Here is a 21,003-nt window from a genome sequence, read left to right as displayed (position 1 = left end):
TGCTGCTGCCCTCAGTCTGGGTGACAGAGCAAGATCCTGTCTCAATAAAATAGAATAATGTTTAAAACCAGGAAGAGACACCAGGCAGCTCACTTGCTCATACTCCTTCTCCATGCACTCGTGAAAAAGATCCTGTGAGCACACTGGTATTGAATATGAGCTGGTATTTTGCAGCCCAAGTGAGGAGCAATGGCAGACTAGTCCTTGTCCTTCTAGAACTTTGTAGCCTGTCTTCCTCCCAGCTGCCGGTGGTGTATATGAAACACCATTGATATTGTCATCTCCTGTATCTAACCCCTCCCCATTCTCCTGTTGTCCATAGCGGGGCTGGACTATCTTCAGGCTACAGGTGAAGCCAGAGTACCCCCCTTTTTTGTGTGACTGGTAGCTAAGAACAGCTTACACTTTTTTTCCCTTTTCTTGAGACAGTCTCACTCGATCACCCAGGCTGGAGTGCAGTGGTGTGATCTCAGCTCATTGCAGCCTCCACCTCCTGGGTTCAAGTGATTCTCGTGCCTCAGTCCCCCCATGTAGCTGGAATTACAGGCACACGCCACCACACTCGTCTAATTTCGGCATTTTTAGTAGAGACAGGGTTTTGCCATATTGGCCAGGCTGGTCTTGAACTCCTGACCTTACGATCTGCCTGCTTCACCCTCCCAAAGTGCTGGGACTACAGGTGTGAGCCACCACACCCCACCCAAGATTCGTCTTTATTGCAGTCTATCCAGACTTTATTCTTCCTTTTTAGGGCTGAATAACATTCAGGTTTTCTTATTTTGGGACAGGAATTCACAGCACCATCTGTATTCTCTGCCTTCCATCCTGTACCTCCAGTCATCCCTTCACCTTGGCACTATTGACTTCTGGGGCTGAATCCTTCTCTGGGGTGAGGACCGTCCTGTCCGTTTCATTGTAGGGTATTGAGCGGCACCCCTGGCCTCCACTTAACTCTGCTGATAGCACCCCCTGTGTGACTATCAGTAGTGTCTTCATATCCGATAGGGTTAGGGTCCTTGTAGGAAGAGACACCAGACTCCTGTGAGCACACAGGGAGATGGCGGCCGCCTGCAAGCCGAGAGCATGAAACCTACCTTGCCAGCATCTTGATCTCAGACTTTTTGACCTCCAGAAGTATGGGAAATAAAATTACGTTCTCTAAACAGGGCACAGTGGCTCATGCTTGTATTCCCAGCACTTTGGGAGACCGAAGTGAGTGGGTTGCTTGAGCCCAGAAGTTCGAGACCAGCCTGGGCAACATGGTGAAATTCTTGTCTCTACTAAAAGCATAAAAAAAAAAAAATCAGGCAGGCGTGGTGATGTGCGCCTGTAGTCCCAGCTCCTCAGGAGGCTGAGGTGGGAAGATGATTGGAGCTCGGGAGGCGGAGGTTGCAGTGAGCTGAGATCNCTCGTGCCTCAGTCCCCCCATGTAGCTGGAATTACAGGCACACGCCACCACACTCGTCTAATTTCGGCATTTTTAGTAGAGACAGGGTTTTGCCAGGTTGGCCAGGGATGGTCTGGATTGCCTGGCCTCTAGTGATCCGCCCGCCTCGGCGTCCCAAGGTGCTGGGATTACAGGTGTGAGCCACTGCGCTGGACCGATTGGCTTGTATATTTTTAAATGGTTGTTTAAAGAAAATGTCAAGAATTTTTTGTGTTATGCGAACACTGTAGAGAATTCAAATGTCGCTGTCTGTAAGTCTCAGAATTCGGCCTCCCCCAGACTGGCCTAGCTCTATGTTCTCTCCAACTGTCCTGTCCGCGTTTATCTTCTGGGACTAAACCACAGGACTGAGCAATTCCTGTACCTCCATCACTCCCTCCCGCCTCAGTACCCAGGCCCTTGTTGAACCCTCGTCTTAGGATGTCCTCTGTCGCGTGTCTGAGCTTACTGTGCCTTGTCATACCTGTCCCCCCCATCCCTGTACCTGCTGGGACCACTCCTCAGACCTGCCTGTCAAGATGCTGATCTTCCCTTTCTGGAAAGGAGCTCTGTGTTTTGTTCACTGCTGTGTCCCTGCTGGTATACAGTAGGTGCATCAGTGTCTGGTGAATGAATGAACACAGGGCTAATTTGAGATCTTCTGCAGTCTCTTCCACGGAGCTCTCGTCTCCCTCCTCCTTTCTCAGTTCAGGCATTCACCTACGCCCTGTTGCCCCGGTGACCGGGGCTGGCTGCTCCTTGTGTCCCTCTTCCTGTTGAGGTGGCCCAGCCTCACTGAGATGGTCCTCAGGCAGCCCTGGGACTGGGTTGTCTGAGCTTCAACTAGCAGAGGCACCTTGCTGTCTTTCCTGTGCTGCTTGGGCAGTGAGATGAACAAGACCTGTCTCTCTTCTCTTGCAGGAAGCCTGCGACTGGCCCCACCAATCCTGGCAGCGCCAAGAAGAAGGAGAAAAGAGTTCAAGGTGAGCAATGTCAGGGTCTCTTTAAGGAACATGGTTTTCTTCTTTCATGAGGTGCTTTTGGAGGAAGAAAAAACAGGCCAGAAAAGGGGGGCTATGGCTTTACTTCCTTGTAGTCATGCCTCTGGGGATTCCAGATCTGGCCGTCCCAGCCCTGTGGTGAGGGATGTGTCAGGAATGGTGGTGGTCATTTTGAGCAGTGGTTTCCCTTGCAGACATGGGGGTAGTGGGCTGTATCCGAGACGAGTCCCCTAGAAGCATGGGTATGGAGACTGTGGAGATCATTATCTAAAATCATACTCTCCTTTTTTTAAATTTTTTTATTTTTTTGAAAAAGGGTCTTGCTATGTTGCCCAGGCAGGTCTCAAACTCCTGACCTCAAGTGATCCTCTTGCCTCTGCCTCCCAAAGTGTTGGGATTACAATTGTGAGCCACTACTCCTGGCCTGAAATCAAACTGTCAATTCCCACTGCGTGAATGTGTCAGTCTCACGAGGGGTACCTGTATGTCTGATTTCCACCTGTTCATCTGGGGTCACTGGTTTTTTTGTTTTTGTTTTTTTTTTGAGATAGAGTTTTACTCTGTCACCTAGGCTGGAATGCAGTGGCGTAATGTCGGCTCACTGCAACCTCTGCCTCCTGGGTTCAAGCAATTCTTGCCTCAGCCTCCTGAGTAGCTGGGATTACAGGTGCCCACCACCATGCCTGGCTAATTTTTGTATTTTTAGTAGAGACAGGGTTTCTCCATGTTGGCCAGTTTGGTCTCAAACTCCTGACTTCAAGTGACCCACCTGTCTCGGCCTCCCAAAATGCTGGGATTATAGGCATGAGTCACTGCACCTGGCCTGGGGTCAATGTTAACAGCCACCCCTGTCATTGACTCTCATATGAGCCAAGATTGCACCGTTGCACTCCAGCCTGGGTGACAGAGTGAAACTCTGTCTCAAAACACAAAAAGAGGAAATGGTCAGCTTACATGGTAGATTCTAGAGTCCATCGTTGGAGACCAAGGGTGATACAATGCAGTATTTTCGCAGTGTGTGCAGTGTCGCAGGGCTCAATTCAGTAGAGCTTAGAGCAGGGTTTTAGTTCCAAGTGAGGCTAAGTTTGTATGTTACAGTACCGCTGCGTGAGTTCTTTTCATTTCCTGACCACTTATTCCCAAGTTCATTTTTTTTTTTTTTTTGAGACAAAGCTTCGCTCTTGTTGCCCAGGCTAGAGTGCAATGGCACGATCTCACCAAAACCTCTGCCTCCCGGGTTCAAGTGATTCTCCTGCCTCAGCCTCCCAAATAGCTGTGATTATAGGCGCCTGCCACCACGCCTGGCTAATTTTATATTTTTAGTAGAGACAAGGCTTCACCATGTTGGTCAGGCTGGTTTTGAACTCCTAACCTCAGGTGATCTGCCCACCTTGGCCTCCCAAAGTAGTGGGGTTACAGGCGTGAGCCACTGTGCCCAGCTATTCTCAAGTTCTAAACATTGCATGTTAATCTCACATGTGACACGTGTCATATTTATGAGCTACCTTGTTTTTGGACAAGAATTGTATCCTCCTTTATAACATTGCTTCTGTGGAAAATTTTTATTTGTTTGTTTATGTATTTTTTTTTTTTGAGATAGAGTTTCACTCTGTCATCCAGGCAGGAGTGCAGTGGTGCAGTCTCTGCTCACTGCAGCCTCCGCCTCCTGGGTTCAAATGAATAGCTAGGATTACAGGAGTGTGCCACCACCCTGGCTCAGTTTTGTATTTTTAGTAGAGACGGGGTTGCGCCATGTTGGCCAGGCCGGTCTCAAACTCTTGACCTCAAGTGATCGGTCCCCTCAGCCTCCCAGAGTTCTGGGATTACAGGCATGAGCCTGTGAAAACAAACAGTTGTGTTCTAGTTTCCTGGAAACTTGAAAGTGCTTTTCTTCCCCCACCGTCTGAGGCAGCCCAAGCCTGAGATCCTCCTTGTTGAGAAAAACTGTTCGCTGATGGAGTTAGAAAGACCCGGGCAGGACGGTCTCTCTGCTGGGAACTGGGGGTGTCCTTTACCTTGGCTGTTGGATCACCATCCGGGGCAGACTCTTTGTGTGGCTTGGTTCTGTCCCTGGGACCCTGCCTGGTCCTGCCTCAGTCCTTACATAACTGCACCGTGAGAGCGGCCCCCCGATTGTCCTCATCTGCTGCATAGCCATCTGCACCCATGCTCGCTCTGCAGGCCTGGCACATTCCGCTCTGGGGCCACCCAGATTGACAACCCAGCCCCTTGGCTGACTGCAGGATCCTTGTTCAGTGTGAGGGCACTTCCTTTCCTTTCAGGGTAGCAGCTGCACCCCCAGTCCCCAACGGAAGAATCAGCTAGCACAAAGATATGGGCGAAGTCACAGTCTCACTTGGCTGAACTCTCAAGCTGTGTGACATTGAGCAGGTTGCTCTCTGTGGTCTCTTTAGTACAAAGGCAAGCCTTTGAGCTCTACGGCACTGATATGCTGCAGAATATTCATTTGACCTAGTCCTGGGTGCCTACCGCATGCCAGGTGGTGGAACGTAGCAGCAAGCGAAGGAGACAAAAATCCCAGGCCCCTGGGGGCTCTAGGGAGGAGATGGGCAGTGCGTGAGAACCTTCAGGAGGCTTCGGGGTGTGCGAGATGATGACAGATGCTGTGATGGAATGGCAGGCGGGGCAGGCATGCTGGGGTCTGAGCTGAGCACGGCCTTGAGACAGGGAGGTGCCTGCGGGGGGAGGCACAGCAAGGGGGTCCACGGAGCAGATCGGCTGAATAGGGCAAGTGAGGGGTGACAGGGTGACAAGAGGCAAGTTGCTGGTGGCACAAGGCCCCGCAGGTTCCCAGAGGCACTCAGGCTTCCTGAGCCCAGGGACCCAGCAGGCCAGTCTGCCTCGGCCCCGGGGGGCAGCTGGGGGCCGATGGAAGGTTTCGCGCAGGAGGGAGTGAGCCACAATAGTGCCTAGAGCTGCGGGTGGCTCAGATGACCGGACTGAGAATGGGCTGGTGGGCTCAGGAGCAAGGGACATGGCGGTGGTCTTGTCCAAAGGGGTCAAGTTCTGGTGCAGCGGTGTGTCTGCAAGCTGGATTGCTGGAGGAGGGATTCAAGGGAAGAAGCAAGGAGAGGGAGAGGAGCTGGGGATAAAGCACTCTGCTCTGTTTGCTGTTGAGGGGATGGAGAAATGCGAGGAGGCACAGGGTGCAGGTGGGGGAAAAACGACCTGCAGCGTCTGGTGGGGAGAGGAGCCGTGGGGCCTCAGGCAGGGAGGTGGGAGTTGCGGGTGCTTCCTTTACGAAGTAAGGGCTGGGCTTTAGCACCCAGAATGGAGGGCAGTTTATCTGGGATCACAGAGGTCCGTTCACGGGACCGGGGGATGTAGCCCTTAGGACTGGAGGTGGCTGGATGTGGTGGTGGGAGGGTCTCCTGCGGTCGCTGGCTGAGACTGAGCTTGCGGCCAGTTGGAGGAGGTGGGAGGAACAGGTTTGAGGGAGGGTCCAGGAGAGGCCTGGGGGACAGAACGGGACCAACTGGATCCAGTCCAGACCCCTCACCCCAGAAGCTGGGGTGACAGGTGGCATTTGTTCCATCCACAGTCACCCTCCTAGGAGTAGTCCTGGAAGGGGATCTGGGGTCGGGCTGTCACCAGGGATTTGGCTCTGTCTGAAGAGGGCTCGGGTGTTGGGCGTGTCTCAGGGCAGAGGGTCCCAAATTGAGTAAGGGGCGGGGGTAGTAAAAGATGGTACCAGGAGTGAGTCCTAGACGCATGCAGAGGGGGAAGGAGCTGTTGGGGTCACGGTGAGGGGACCGAGCTGGGAGGAAGGCGTAAGCCACCTGGAGGCCGTAAGCAAAAGTTCTTTCTTCTTGCCCTCTCCCTTGCCTGAGTACATGTGCGGCTTTGACCTTGGGGCATGTTCCTTGATCTTAGCTCCTCAGGAAGTCTGGGACTCCACACCTGCCTTGGGACTTGCATACAGTAGGTGTCCCATGCATGCTCGAGGCTGGCGAAGGACGTGGTCGGGGGAGCAGGAGGAGTGATGACTCCCCCTGTTCGGTCACTGAGTGGGCAGGGCCCCGGCATTGGCTCTCTGGGGCGTGGGGTCTGGGTGTGTGTGGTCTTGAGTCCTTTGTATCCCCACAGGTGGAAGAGTGGTTGAGTCCCGATACCTGCAGTATGAGAAGAAGACAGCCCAAAAGGTAAGACAGCGCCCGGCTTCGGTGTGCAGCCGTTCTGAGCATGGCTCTGAGTAACCGGAATTCGGAAACTAGTCACGGGAGGTGCTCACAACCCGGTCCGGAAGGAAGCATTTTTGGGGTCTTCACTCAGGTGCTTTTGAGATCGTCAGCCCCTCATGCCGCCAGTTGTGAGTCTGTCATTGGCGGCTCATGGCTATACGCATCTCTTTTACAAAGCTGTGATCTCCACTGAAACATAATGCCGTTCTTACCTTATTCTGTTTCTGTTTTTGAGACAAGGTCTCTCTCTCTCTCTCACCCAGGCCAGAATGGAGTGGCATGATCACGGCTCACTGCAGCCTCAGCCTCCCAGGCTGAAGCCGTCTTCCCACCTGAGCCTTCTGAGTAGCTGCCACCAAAGGCGTGTGCTGCCACACCAGCTAATTTCTAAAAGTTTTTGTGGAGACTGGGTCTCCCTGAGTTACCCAGCCTGTTCTTGAGCTCCTGAGCTCAAGCGATCCTCCCGCCTTGGCTTCCCAACATGTTGGGATTATAATCATGAGCCCTCGCGCCCAGCCTGTTCTTGCCTTTCAACCCAGTTAATTCACTTTCTAGATTCTGAAGCTGTATTATCCAGTGCCCAGCGCACAGTTCTTGGTGTCTGGCTGGTATTTAAAAAAAACAGCTACTTGCCAGGAGCGGCGCCTCACTTCTGTAATCCCAGCCTTTGGGAGGCCGAGGTAGGTGGAACACGAGGTCAGGAGTTCGAGACAGCCTGACCAACCTGGTGAAACCCTGTCTCCACTAAAAATACAAAAATTAGCCGGGCATGGTGGCGAGTGCTTGTAATCCCAGCTACTCGGGAGGCTGAGGCAGGAGAATTGCTTGAACCTGGGAAGCAGAGGTTGAGGTGAGCCGAGATTGCGACACTGCACTGCAGCCTGGGCGACACTCCATCTCACAAAATAAAGCTGCTTAGGCAGGCAGATCACCTGAGGTCAGAAGTTTGAGACCAGCCTGGCCAACGTGGTGAAACCCTGTCTCTACCAAAAATACAAAAGTGAGCCGGGTGTGGTGGTGGGTGCCTGTAATCCCAGCTACTCAGGAGACTGAGCCAGGGAATCACTTGAACCTGGGAGGTGGAGTTTGCATTGAGCCAAGATCATACCACTGCACTCCAGCCTGGGCAACAGGGCAAGACACTGTCTTCTATCTCAAAAAAATAATAAAATTTAAAAATCAGCTATGGGTTTTTAGAGAAAAACTACGCGGAAAATGACATACTTCAATCACCCCGAATTAGAGGAAGAGTTTCGTGAACTATCATATAGGCACACCGTGAGATATCATGAAAACATTGAAAGTAATGGCATGAAAGATATTTACCCACTTGAGAACGTGCTTTGTGTGAGGGTCCCTGGGAACAATCAGTAGATGATACAATTGTGTATTTTCTTTCAGTGAGTCAAGGTTGGATTCCTCCCTCTGCTTTCCAAATCTTGGTTTATGATAAAATGGAGTCATAAACCTTAAGTCACAGTGCTTGACCCTGTGACTTAAGATTCGGCTTGAGAAAAGAGAATACCTTTGCGCAGACGGATACCGTTCTTGGAGCAGTTTTCAACAAAGGGTCACTGTCTTCCCCGCTCCTAATTTTCATGTTGTTGTGAAGACTTGGTGACAGCGCCCCCATGTGTCTATGTGCTGTGACGCTTTGGCCCTTTCCATCTTTACTGTTTTTTCCCCCATCTTGAAAATCAAGGTGTCATTTACATGGAGTTAGTGTCCCCCTTTTCAGCATAGGGTCCTGCCTGCTTTGACAGATGTAGACGGTCATGAAACAGCCTCTGCAATCAAGCTACAGAATGGGTCATCCCTAAATCCCCCTTTCCTCTGATAGGACAAGCCCCTCTCCCACCCCCAGGCAACCACAGATCGGCTTTCTGAATCTGCAGTTTTGCCTTTTGTAGAAGGTCGTATCTGTGGCGTCATAGTTTGTAGCCCTTGTCTATGGCTCCTAACACTTCGCAGAGTGCCTTTCAAAGTAATCTGTAAGTGGTTCCTCCTCTTTTTTTGTTTTTGTTTTTGTTTTTTGAGATGGAGTTTTTCGCTCTGTTACCTAGGCTGGAGTGCAGTGGTGCGATCTTGACTCGCTGCAACCTCCGCCTCTGGTTCAAGCGATTCTCCTGCCTCAGCCTCCCAAGTAGCTGGGACTACAGGTGTGTGCCACCACACCTGGCTAATTTTTGTATTTATTTATTTTTGTTTTATTTATTTTTTGAGACGGAGTCTTGCTCTGTTGCCCAGGCTAGAGTGTAGTGGTGCAATCTCAGCTCACCGAAACCTCCACGTCCTGGGTTCAAGCGATTCTCCTGTCTCATCCTCCCTAGTAGCTAGGACTACAGGCACCCGCCACCATGCCTGGCTAATTTTTGTATTTTTAGTAGAGACAGGGATTTCACTGTATTGGCTAAGCTGGTCTCGAACTCCTGACCTCAAGTGATCCACCTGCCTCAGCCTCCCAAAGTGCTAGGATTACAGGCGTGAGCCACTGCGCCTGGCCTAATTTTTGTGTTTTTAGTAGGGATGGGAGTTTCACCATGTTGGCCAGGCTGGTCTCAAACTCATGACATCAAGTGATCCACCTGCTTTGGCCTCCCAAAAATGCTAGGATTACAGGCGGGAACTGCCATGCCCAGCCTGGTTCCTTATGGCTGAATAATATTCCATCAAGTGGATGGACTGCAGTGTGTTCATCTGTTCACTGATTGACAGGCAGTCAGTTGGTTTCCTGTCGTGGTGATCACAAATAAAGCCTCCCTAAACATTCTTGTGTGTTTTTCTGTGTAGACTTGTTTTTATTTCTCCCAAGAGGAGGATTGCCGGCTCGTAGAAAAACTCAAACTGTGTTTCCTGATCTCCCACTCAACCACAATCAACATAGGACTTCTGTGACCGTTGTGAGGGAGGGTTTCCCCTCCAGCAAGCAGCAGGTACCAGCTGGGCAACTTCCAATTCAATTCTGACACACCCTACTTGGAAATAGCATCAGGTCCCATAGGGCGAGAGCTCAGTCCTCAAGGCTGCCCCTTCTGCCTCTAGAACTTTTGACCAACCAAGTTCAAGTTCAAGTGGGGGTTCCCATAACCCCCTCTTTGGGTTCATTTAATTTGCAGGAGTGACAGAACTTGAGGAAACACTTAGGTTGACCAGTTTATTATAAAGGATATTACAAAGGATACTGATGGAGCAGAGTGTGGCTCAGCTGGGATTCATGTCTGAAATCCCAGCAGTTTGGGAGGTTGAGATGGGAGGATTGCATGAGGCGGGGAGTTCCAGACTAGCATGGGCAACTCAATGAGACCCTGTCTCTAAAAAAAAAATCTTTTTTTCACTGGTCAAGTGGCTGGGCATGATGGCTCAGGCCTGTAATCCTAGCACTTTTGAAAGGTCAAGGTGGGAGGTTTGCTTGAGCCTAAGAGTTTCAGAACAGTCTGGGCAACATAGCAAGACTCTATCTCTATTAAAAAAACAAAAATAGCTGGGTATAGTGGTGGGTGCCTATAATCCCAGCTACTCGGGAGGCTGAGGCAGGAAGATCAATTGAGCCCAGGAGGTTGAGTCTGCAGTGAGCTGTGATCACACCACTGCACTCTATCCTGAGTAACAGCAAGATCCTGTCTCTTCAAAACAAAACAGGCCAGGCGTGGTGGCTCACGCCTGTAATCCCAGCACTTTGGGAGGCCTAGGCGGGCAGATTGCCTGATGTCGGGAGTTCAAGACTAGCATGACCAACGTGGAGAAACCCTGTCTCTACTAAAAATACAAAATTAGCTGGGTATGTTGGCGCATGTCTGTAATCCCAGCTACTTGGGAGGCTGAGGCAGAAGAATTGCTTGAACCTGGGAGGTGGAGGTTGTGGTGAGCCGAGATTGTGCCACTGCACTCCAGCCTGAGCCACAGAGCGAGACTCCGTCTCAAAAACAAAACAAAGGATAAGAGATGTGTAGGGTGACATGTAGGGGAAGGGGCAGAGAGCTTTCGCAGCCTGTTCTACAATACTACCCTCCAGGAATCTCCATGTGTTCAGCTGTCTGACATCTCTCCAAGCTGTCCTTTTGGGTTTTTATGGAATCTTCATGACTTAGGTGTGATTGAAGCATGGACAACCCTGTGGAAATGTGATTGGTCAAAAAGGGTATGCTCCAAACCCAGCAAGACCTGTCTGTTCAGGTTCTTCTTGGCCCCTGTAGCATTTTTTCCTCTGGGGTGTGAGGCGGGAACCCTCTCTGACAGGTAAAAGGAGTGTGGGAGGAGGTCAGAGAGATCCTGCTTACTGTAACAAGGGCTTATAGGAGTTCCAAGCCATGAGTTGTAGATGAAAACTTATCTATATATTTATAATGGTAACAAGAAACGTACCTGTTTTCCACAGTAGCTGTACCATTTTTATGTTCCCACTAGGCGCATAGATGACAGTGCAAGTTGTTACTTTCACATTCTAGCCAGTCTTGTGGGTGTGAAATGGTATCTCATTGTGGTTTTCATTTGCATTTTCATAATAGCTGGTGATATCAGACATCTTTTCAGGTGCTTATTTGCCATTCCCGTATCTTTGCTGATGTGTCTGTTGGTTATTTGTTGTCTTATTACTGAGTTTTGAGGGTGCTTTCCGTGTTCTGCACACCAGCTCTTTGTAGTTCTTTGCAAATGTTTTCTTCCAGTCTGGCTGGTCTTTTCATGCTGTTGAGTGTTTTAATTTAAGAGGCAGCAGGTGTCGGTTTTGAGGAAGCCCAGTTGATCACTTTCTGCATTTATGGATTGTGCTTTTGGAGTCTTATCCAAGATACCTTCACCTAATCCAAGATCGCAGATTTTTTTCCTGTTTTCCCTGTAGGAGTTTTGTAGTTTAGGTTTCAGTTTTAAGTCTGTGAGTTAGGTTTTGTGTATGATGTGATGTGTAAATCAAAGTTCATTTTTTCATGCAGGGTGTTCAGTTGTTGCAATCCCATTTACTGAAATGATTTTCCTTTCTCCTGTTGTATTGTCTCATCACCTCTGTCAAATACCAGTTGACCATATATGTGTGGGTCGTGTCTGGGCTCTGTTCTTTTCCATTGTTCTATGTGTGCATTCTTATGCCAGTTCTGCACTGCTGAGGTTACTGTAGCTTTGTACAAAGTCTTCAAATCAGGTAATGTGAGGCCTTCTGCTATGCTTTTCCAAAACTATTTCGTCTCTTCTAGTTCCTTTGGCTTTCCATAGGGATTTTAGAATTGTCATTTTTCTAGCAAAATACCTGCTTGATCTTGTTTACATTGAATCCATAAATCGGGGAGAATACCTTCTTAATAATATCGAGTCTTTCAATCCATGAACATGGTATTCTTCTCCATTGATTTAGATCTTCCTGGATTTGTTTCAGCATTTTTTGTAGCTTCCAGAGTGTAGATCTTACCTAAGCATTTGGTGTTTAGTGCTGTTGTACATGGTATTCTCTTTTAATTTCAATCTTCAAACTTGTTCATTGCTACTTCATTGCTAGAAATGTGAATTTTTGAATATTGACCCTGCGTCCTGCACCTTTGCTGTGTTAGAGTTCTCCAGAGTAACAGAGCCAATAAGAGGATCTTATAAAACGATATGAATATATAAAATGAGGTTTATTTATGAGGAATTGGCTCATGTGATTTTAGAGGATGAGAAATCCCAGGATCTACTGTCTGCAAGCCAGAGAGCAAGGAAGGTTGGTGGTTTTTAGTTCAGCATTTGTCTGGAGGCTTGAGACTAGGGGAGTCAAAGGTGTAAATCCCAGTTTGAGGGCAGGAGGAGATGGGGTAAGATGTCTCAGCTCAGCCAGGCAAACAGGAAGCAAAAGGGGTGAATTTCTCCTCCTTCCATCATTTTGTTGTATTCAGGCCCTCAAGGGATTGCATGGTGCCCATACACATCCACCCATTCAAATGCTGATCTCATTAGTAAACACCCTCAGCTGGGCACAGTGGCTCAGTGGCTCACGCCTGTAATCCAAGCACTTTGGGAAGCCAAGGCAGGTTGATCACAAGGTTGAGAAATTGAAACCATCCTGGCCAACATGGTGAAACCCTGTCTCGACTAAAAATACAAAAATTAGCTGGGCATGGTGGCATGCACCTGTAGTCCCATTTACTCTGGAGGCTGAGGCAGGAGAATCGCTTGAACCTAGGAGGCAGAGGTTGCAGTGAGCTGAGATTGCGCCACTACACTCCAGCCTGGAGAGAGAGCAAGACTCCATCTCAAAATGAATAAATATGAAACACCCTCACAGACACACCCAAAAAATGTTCATTCTGGGACACCCAATATCCAGTCAAATTCACACACAAAATTGAAAGAAAACTCCTGTTAACTTATTTTTTAATTTTAATAGCAGTATTGAAGATGTTCAGGGATTTTCTGCATGAAAAATTAACGTCTGCAAGAACAGAGTTTTCCTTTCCAACTTGTTTGCCTTTTATTTCTTATCCGAGGCCCTCCACTGCCATATTGAATGGGAGTGGTGTCTGTGCATCATCATGGCCTTGCTTTGGTCTTGCTCTGTCTCCCAGGCTGAGGTGCAGTGGTGCGATCATGGCTTACTGCAGCCTTGAACCCCTGGGCTCGAGCAATCCTCCCAACTCAGCCTCCCAAGTAGCTGGGACCACAGAGAGGAACCATTCCACCTGGCCCTTGCTCTTTATAAGGTTTTCATTTTGCTTTTGGGTATTATAAGGACAGTGTTCCATGTGTTTCTTTAAAAAAAATTGTTTGGCAATATATGTGTAAAAACTTTGTTTTTCCTGATGACCAAAGTTATATGTTCTCTCTAGAAAACTAGCAAATACTGAAATGTGTCTGGAAAAAATCAGTCACCTTTAATTTTCCATGTCAGATAGCCACCAGCAAACATTTTGGTAGTCTTCTATGTTCTGTGCAAGTGAGCGTCTACACTTTGACAAAATGTGTTATTCCTGTATCTATGAGATAAAATTTCAAACCTCTTTAAATCTCTTCCCCTGCCTCTAAGGAAGAGCAGTTAGAAAACCCGGTGCAGACTGCGTCAGGGCCCCTTCTTGTGAAGGGGGCATATCTTGTCCTCTGAGTGTCGTGTGTTCCCATAACAGGCTCCTGCAGGAGATGGGTCACAGACCCGAGGGAAGACGTCTGAAGGTGGAAGGAAACCCAGCCTGCTCCACAAAAGCAAAGGTGCGAAACAGCCCTGGGCCTCAGGCAGTGATGAGCGGCGCAGTAAATTTTGTCTCCGTGGGTGCTAAGTTCAATTTCCCTCTTTCTTTTCTGGGAAAGATCAGAAGCAGTGAGCAAAGAGTTGGAGAATGGGGGAATGTGGGGAGGTGAGCGGGGACGGCAAGCAAAGGGGAGGCCATTTCTTCCCTGTGTGGCCCTAGAGAAAAGCCACATTGCCATCGTGGTACTCCTTGGTGACATCAGTTTCTTGTCTACATGACTGTTTTCCCACTGGTGCTCTGAGAGCAGGACCGTTAGACAGGCTGTGAGGGCTTCATCCTGAGGTCGGGAGTTCCAGACCAACCTGGCCAGCATGGCAAAACCCGTCTCTACTAAGAATACATAAATCAGCTGGGCATGGTGGCGCGTGCCTGTAATCCCAGCTACTTAGGGTTGGGGGTCTGAGGCAGACGAATAGCTTGAACCTGGGAGGCGGAGGTTGCAGTGAGCAGAGATCAAGCTACTGCGTTCCAGCCTGGGCAACAGAGCGAGACTCCGTCTCAACAAATAAAGACTCAACTGTGCTGTTTGTGTAATATAAAAACAACCCCAGACCAGACATAGAGGAACGGGTAAAGCTGTGTGCCAATAAAGCTATTTACAAGCAGAGGAAGCGGGCTGGATTTGGCCTGTGAGCTACAACTTGCCACTCCTGGTGTAGATGTTAGAGTTCTTGCTACCCCCTCCCCAGGCGTGGTGAGAAGCTCACAGTAGAGCCAGCCTGCTAGTCTTCCCCATCTAATTGGGTTGAAGGCCATGCATGAACCTGGGAATGCTGGTGTGACCAGGGGACCAGAGACCGGGCCTGCCACACCTTCAAACCAGTTCTCACTCAAGGGTGATCCGGACCCCCAATGACACTTTGGCAGTGTCTGGAGATGTGTTTGGTTGTCCTGTCTGGGGGAAGGGGTTCTGCTGGCATCTGGTGGGTGGAGGCCAGGGAGGCCACTCAGCATCCTGCAATGCACAGGACGCCGCCACAGCAAGGGGGATCCAGCCCCACACACCCACATACTCGCAATGCCATGGCTAAGAAACCTTAATTTTTTTTTTTTTTTAAGAGTCTCGCTCTATCGCTCAGGCTGGAGTGCAGTAGCACGATCTTGGCTTACTGCAATCTCTGCCTCCCAGGTTCAAGTGATTCTCCTGCCTCAGTCTCCCAAGTAACTGGGACTACAGATGCCCGCCACCATGCCCAGATAATTTTTAGTAGAGACGGGCTTTCACCATATTGGCCAGGGTGGTCTTAAACTCCTGACCTTGTGATCCACACACCTTGGTCTCCTGAAGTGCTGGGATTACAGATGTGAGCCACTGCGCCTGGCCAGAAACCTTAATTTAAACCACACCCTAATGATTTCAAAGGACTGCTTGTTTGAGTTCCATTGTATGGTTTTGTAGAAAGTTAATTTTCTTTTTTTTTTTTGAGACGGAGTTTTGCTCTTGTTACCCAGGCTGGAGTGCAATGGCGCGATCTCGGCTCACTGCAACCTCCATCTCCTGGGTTCAGGCAATTCTCCTGCCTCAGCCTCCTGAGTAGCTGGGATTACAGGCACGCGCCACCATGCCCAGCTAATTTTTTGTATTTTTTTTTTAGTAGAGACGGGGTTTCACCATGTTGACCAGGATGGTCTCGATCTCTTGACCTCGTGATCCACCCGCCTCGGCCACCCAAAGTGCTGGGATTACAGGCTTGAGCCACCGCGCCCGGCCAGAAAGTTAATTTTCTTACTGATATTCAGAGACCAAAGATTAAAAAAAAAGAAAAGAAAATTTTCTTAGTGCAGATGCTGTGCATGCTGGCAATAAAATATTCCAGGGCAAAATAATTAATAGCAGGCTGGCATGTTGGCTCATACCTGTAATCCCAGCACATTGGGAGGCTGAGGCGGGTGGATTACGAGGTCAAGAGATGGAGACCATCCTGGCCAAAATGGTGAAAGGCTATCTCTGCTAAAAATGTAAAAAGTAGCCGGGTATGGTGGCATGCGCCTGTAGTTCCAGCTACTCAGGAGGCTGAGGTGGGAGAATCTCTTGAACCCGGAAGGCAGAGGTTGCAGTGAGCCGAGATCATGCCACTGCACTCCAGCTTGGCAACAGAGTGAGACTCCATCTCAAAAAAAAAAAGCAATAGCAATAAGAAGTTACCACCTCTAGCTGGGTGTGGTGTCTCACGTCTGTAATCCCAACACTTTGGGAGGCCGAGGCGGGTGGATCACCTGAGGTCAGGAGTTTGAGAAGAGCCTGGCCAACATGTTGAAACCCAGTCTCTACTAAAAATACAAAAATTGGCCAGGTGCAGCGGCTCATGCCTTTAATTTCAGCACTTTGAGAGGCCGAGGATGGCAGATCACCTGAGGTCAGGAGTTCGAGACCAGCCTGGCCAAAATTGCAGAACTCCCTCTCTATTAAAAATACTAAAATTAGCTGGGAGTGGTGGTACGCATCTGTAATCCCAGCTACTTGGGAGGCTGAAACAGGAGAATCGGTTGAACCCAGAAGGTGGAGGTTGCAGTGAGCTGAGATTACGCCACTGCCCTCCAGCCTGGCAACACAGTGAGACTCCATCTCAAAAAATAATAATAAAAATAGTAATACAAAAATTAGCCAGGTGTTGATGGCAGGCGCCTGTAATCCCAGTGACTTGGGAAGTTCAGGCTAAGGAAATTGCTTCAACCCAGGAGGCAGAGGTTGAAGTGAGTTGATTGCTCCACTGCACTCCAGCCTGGGTGACGAGAAGATGGGAAAAGAGGAGAGGGTAGAATCGGAGTATGGCATCATATCCCACTCTTAGCATCTTGTAAACTGGCAGAAAGGCCTATTTGCATGTCTTGGGTTCTACAGAATGTCTCTCTCTTCTAGTGGTACTTTAAAAATAGATTCAAGTTGATGGCTGGGAATTTCCACAGGTTTTTTTTTTTTTTTTTTTTTTTGCCTTTTTTAATTTTAGCCTTTCCGCCTAGGACAAAATTGGGTTTTTAGAAGCAACTGTATTGTTCAGAAACACGGCCTGTGTTTCCTGGCTTAAATGGAGAATGTCTCGACTGTGCTGACTTTTGGGTATTCTTTTCTTAACAGCAGATAGCAGTGGGGTTGCAAAGGGGGACCTGCAGTCCACGTTGCTGGAAGGGCATGGTACAGCCCCACCTGACCTGGATCTCTCTGCCATTAATGGTAAATCGTTGGTTTCACCCCTTCTGTCACTCAGTGGGGGTTGCAGTAGGTTTCAGTGGTCTTCCAAAGTCCAGTTACTCCTTGGCCTATGATGGGGTCACATCCAACAAACCCATCATAAGTTGAAAATATTGTACAGGCTGGGCATGGTGGCTTACGCCTGTAATCCCAGCACTTTGGGAGGCCAAGGCAGGTGGATCATGAGGTCAGGAGTTCAAGACCAGCCTGGCCAACATGGTGAAACCACATCTCTACTAAAAATACAAAAATTAGCCGGGTGTGGTGGCAAGCGCCTGTAATCCCAGCTACTTGGGAGGCTGAGGCAGAGAATTACTTGAACCCGGGAGGCAGAGGTTGCAGTGAGCCGAAAGCATACTGCTGCACTCCAGCCTGGACGACAGAGCAAAACTCTTGTCTCAAAAAAAAAAAAAATATGTATATATATATATATGTATGTGACATCAGAAATACACTGAATACCTTGGTAAAGGGGATTAAACTTGCCTTTTGTCCCTTGCAAAGTGGAATAACTTTAGACTGGACCATTATAATTCCATATAGTTCTCAATTTACGATGGGGTTACATCCGAATAAATCCATTATTTAAAAAAATGGCAACCAGGGACTGTCTGTATGTGCTACTCACCATTAAAAATGCTGTGTTTTATCTTAGACAAAAGCATCATCAGAAAGACGCCACAGTTAGCAAAAACAGTACCAAAGAAACCTGAGTCAACATCGTTTTCTGCCCCTCGGAAAAAGAGCCCAGTAAGTGTCTGAAATGAAAGAGCAGCTACAGACGGGTTGTATAGATCTGATATAGATCCGACTCTGAACTAGGTGCCACCTGAGTGCCCGTGGCTCCAAGAATAGACAAGACACCCATCCCCTTTAGGACAAAAATCAAGACCACAAATGTTCTTAGATCATTTGTAGAGTTTACATTTCCCCCAGTACATATTCAATAGTGGATACCAATACAGGATCATGTAGCAAATGAGACAGGGGACTTCTCTGTGCCCACGCTGTGTTAGGAAAGGCACAAGGCCAGGTCCTGTCCCTTGGTGGGAGGACAGCTAGGCTGTGGTCTTACTAGGGTGAGGACAAGACTGGTAGGTGGGTGACCAGCAAGTGGGGAGACTGCATTCTGGTCCTGGTGCAGCACCAAATTGGTGGGTATCCTCAGCTGGCCCTTGACTGCCCAGCTGCCGCTGTCTCTCCTGCCAGGTGCTGGGGAAGGTGGGTCATGGACCTCCCTCTTCCATCTGAGAGCGCTGGAGAAAACCAAATAAAAGAAAATAGAAGCAGCAGGCCCACTACACTAGAGAACTACCAGATATCAAACTGAATACAGAAAATCCACACAAGCCAGAGTTCTGCCCCTGCTGAGGAAAGAGCTGCATTTATGCCACTTCATCAGGAATTGAGAGGGTCTTTTTCTTTTCTTAAGGATTTATCTGAAGCAATGGAAATGATGGAGTCTCAGACACTACTGCTGACGCTACTGGCTGTAAAGGTGAAAACATTTCTTCGTTCACGTATGCCATGGATGGAAGGGCGGGCTCCATTCACCATGGGGAGGGTGTCCCCACCTGCCTGAGCTTTTCTTTCACATTTAACAGATGGAGAACAATCTTGCTGAGTTTGAAAGAAGGGCAGAAAAGAATTTATTAATAATGTGTAAGGAGAAGGAGAAGCTACAGAAAAAGGCCCATGAGCTGAAATGCAGGCTTCTCCTCTCTCAGAGGAAGCGGGAGCTGGCAGATGTCCTGGATGCCCAGGTCAGTTGTAAGTGACACCGTGAGCAGTTAGTGTTCCCAGCGGATCTGTCCCATCTCCGCTGTTTTGGGTAGCATTCGTGCTAGGGTATTGTGCACTGGCTTCTAACCTGTGTTGGGCTTGTAATGCCGCACTTTCCCTGGTCCTGGTGTCGGGTCTATGGCACTTGTAGAGGATGAGGTTACAAAGTAAAGCGTGAGCCAACAAGGGAAGTGCGCACCTTCTACACATTTGTGCAGAGACTTCCTGCCGGCCTGATGATTACGAGCAGCGACAGGATGACATGCTCTGGGCCTGCCCTGGAGGGGCAGGGTGCTGGTGGGAAGCACATCAGTCCTAGCACCATGTGATCAGCTATGGGACAGAGGTGTCCATGTAGAAGAAGGACAGGAGCGAAGCCCTGGAACCCAGAAAGGGCTGATCGGCAGGGGCGGGCCCCCTACCCAGTGGGTGAGTTTCCTGTGGTTGTTGGAACGGGGTCCCACAACCTGGGTTTGCAAAGCAACTGGAATTCATTCTCTCGTGGTTCAGGAAGCTGAAAGTCTAAGATTGAGGTGGTGGTGGTTGGCTCTGTTTGAAGGCCGTGAGGGAGAATCTCTCCTGGCCCAGTCTTTGGCCTGTGAATGGTTGTCTTCTTTGTGTCTGTCCACATGTCCTTCCCCCTGTGTGTGTCTGGGTCCCTGTTTCCCCCCAGGACACCAGTTGTGTTGGATTAGCATCCCCCACACAACCCCCTATCACCTCGTGTTAACTTGATGACCCTGATAAAATCCATATTTTCAAATGAGGGTGCATTACAAGTACTGGTAGTTGGAATGTCAGATATAAATTTGGCGGGATCCAGCTCAACCCCTAACATCCGAAATTGTCACATGAGCACCCCTGCAGGTAGGCCCTGGGCTGAGTACAGGGTCTCTGACCTTAGGGAGCTCAAAATGGAAGAAAAAGAGACAAACCCAGTGGACCCTTAAGCGACATGAATTTGAACTGTGAGGTTCCGTTTAAGTGCAGATTTTTTTCAGTAAATATTTGGAAAAAGTTTTGGAGATTTTTGACAATTTGAAAAAACTCACAGATGCATCTCATAGCCTAGAAGTACTGAAAAAATTGAGAAAAAGTTAGGCATGTCATGAGTGCATACATATTTGTCCCATGTGCAAAAAACATAGTGACACTCGGTCTCTACAAATTTTTTTTTTTTTTTTGGGTGGAGTCTTCCTCTGTCACACAGGCTGTAGTGCAGTGGCACAGTCTCAGCTCACTGCAACCTCCATCTCCCAAGTTCAAGCAGTTCTCATACCTGAGTTTCCTGAGTAGCTGGGAGTACAGGCACACACCACTAAATTTTCTATTTTTAGTACAGACAGGGTTTTGCCATGTTGGCCAGGCCGGTCTCCAGCTCCTGACCTCAAGTGATCCACCTGCCTTGGCCTCCCAAAGTCTAGGATTATAGGCATGAGTCACCATGCCTGGCCAGTCTCTATAAAAATTAAAAATTAACAAAATGTGGTGGTAAATGCCTATAGTCCCAGCTACTCTGGAAGCTGAGGCAAGAGGTTTGCTTGAGCCTGGGAGGTGTGGAGGCTGTAGTGAGCTATGATCACTCTACAGCACTCCAGCCTGGGCGACACACTGAGACCCTGTCTACAAAAAATATATATGTGCAGTGGGTCACACTTGTAATCCCAGCACTTTGGGAGACTGAGGCAGGCGGATCACTTCAGGCATAGGGTTCCCATCTAATCTCTAACTTGAAGACTTTGGCAGGAGTTTGAGACCAGCCTGGCCAATATGGTGAAACCCCGTCTCTACTAAAAATTTTTATTTAAAAATTAGCCAGGCGTGGTGGTGCGGACCTGTAACCCCAGCTACTCAGGGAGACTGAGGCATGAGAATTGCTAGAACCTGGGAGGCGGAGGTTGTAGTGAGCCGAGATTGCGACACCGCACTCCAGCCTGGGAGACCCAGCAAAACTCTGTCTCAAAAAAGTGTGCGTGTGTGTGTGTGTGTGTGTGTGTGTGTGTGTGTGTGTGTGTAGATGCTAGTCTATTACATGATTTTTGAATGATATCAGTAAGGTTTCATTCAACCGTGGCTATCAGTAAATTTGGGGGAAGTCAAAAGTTATATACAGATTTTGGACTGAACAGGGTTTGGTACCCCAAACTCCCGCGTTGCCCGAGGGTCAACCCTATATCATTTTAAACCCCCATGAAGA

At 48.8% G+C, this 21,003-nt stretch overlaps 1 protein-coding gene across 5 annotated transcripts in view; it reads left to right on the top strand.

Moving 5' to 3' along the window:
- The window catches only part of HAUS8 (HAUS augmin like complex subunit 8), a 30,015-nt gene that overhangs the window by 2,121 nt on the left and 6,891 nt on the right, over nt 1-21,003 (top strand). For 3 of the 5 annotated variants that reach the window (XM_017501211.2, XM_017501209.2, XM_037728745.1), the window contains exons 2-8: nt 2,348-2,409; nt 6,535-6,590; nt 13,712-13,793; nt 16,911-17,006; nt 17,680-17,774; nt 18,457-18,522; nt 18,629-18,787. In XM_017501211.2, coding sequence (XP_017356700.1) covers nt 2,348-2,409; nt 6,535-6,590; nt 13,712-13,793; nt 16,911-17,006; nt 17,680-17,774; nt 18,457-18,522; nt 18,629-18,787 — 616 coding nt within the window. The remainder of the gene's footprint in view (nt 1-2,347; nt 2,410-6,534; nt 6,591-13,711; nt 13,794-16,910; nt 17,007-17,679; nt 17,775-18,456; nt 18,523-18,628; nt 18,788-21,003) is intronic. The other 2 variants (XM_017501210.2, XM_037728746.1) reach the window with 2 other exon arrangements.

Source organism: Cebus imitator, unplaced genomic scaffold, assembly GCF_001604975.1.
Source record: "Cebus imitator isolate Cc_AM_T3 unplaced genomic scaffold, Cebus_imitator-1.0 Scaffold280, whole genome shotgun sequence".
Taxonomy (NCBI): Eukaryota; Metazoa; Chordata; class Mammalia; order Primates; family Cebidae; genus Cebus; species Cebus imitator.
This window is presented reverse-complemented; position numbering and strand designations above follow the sequence as displayed.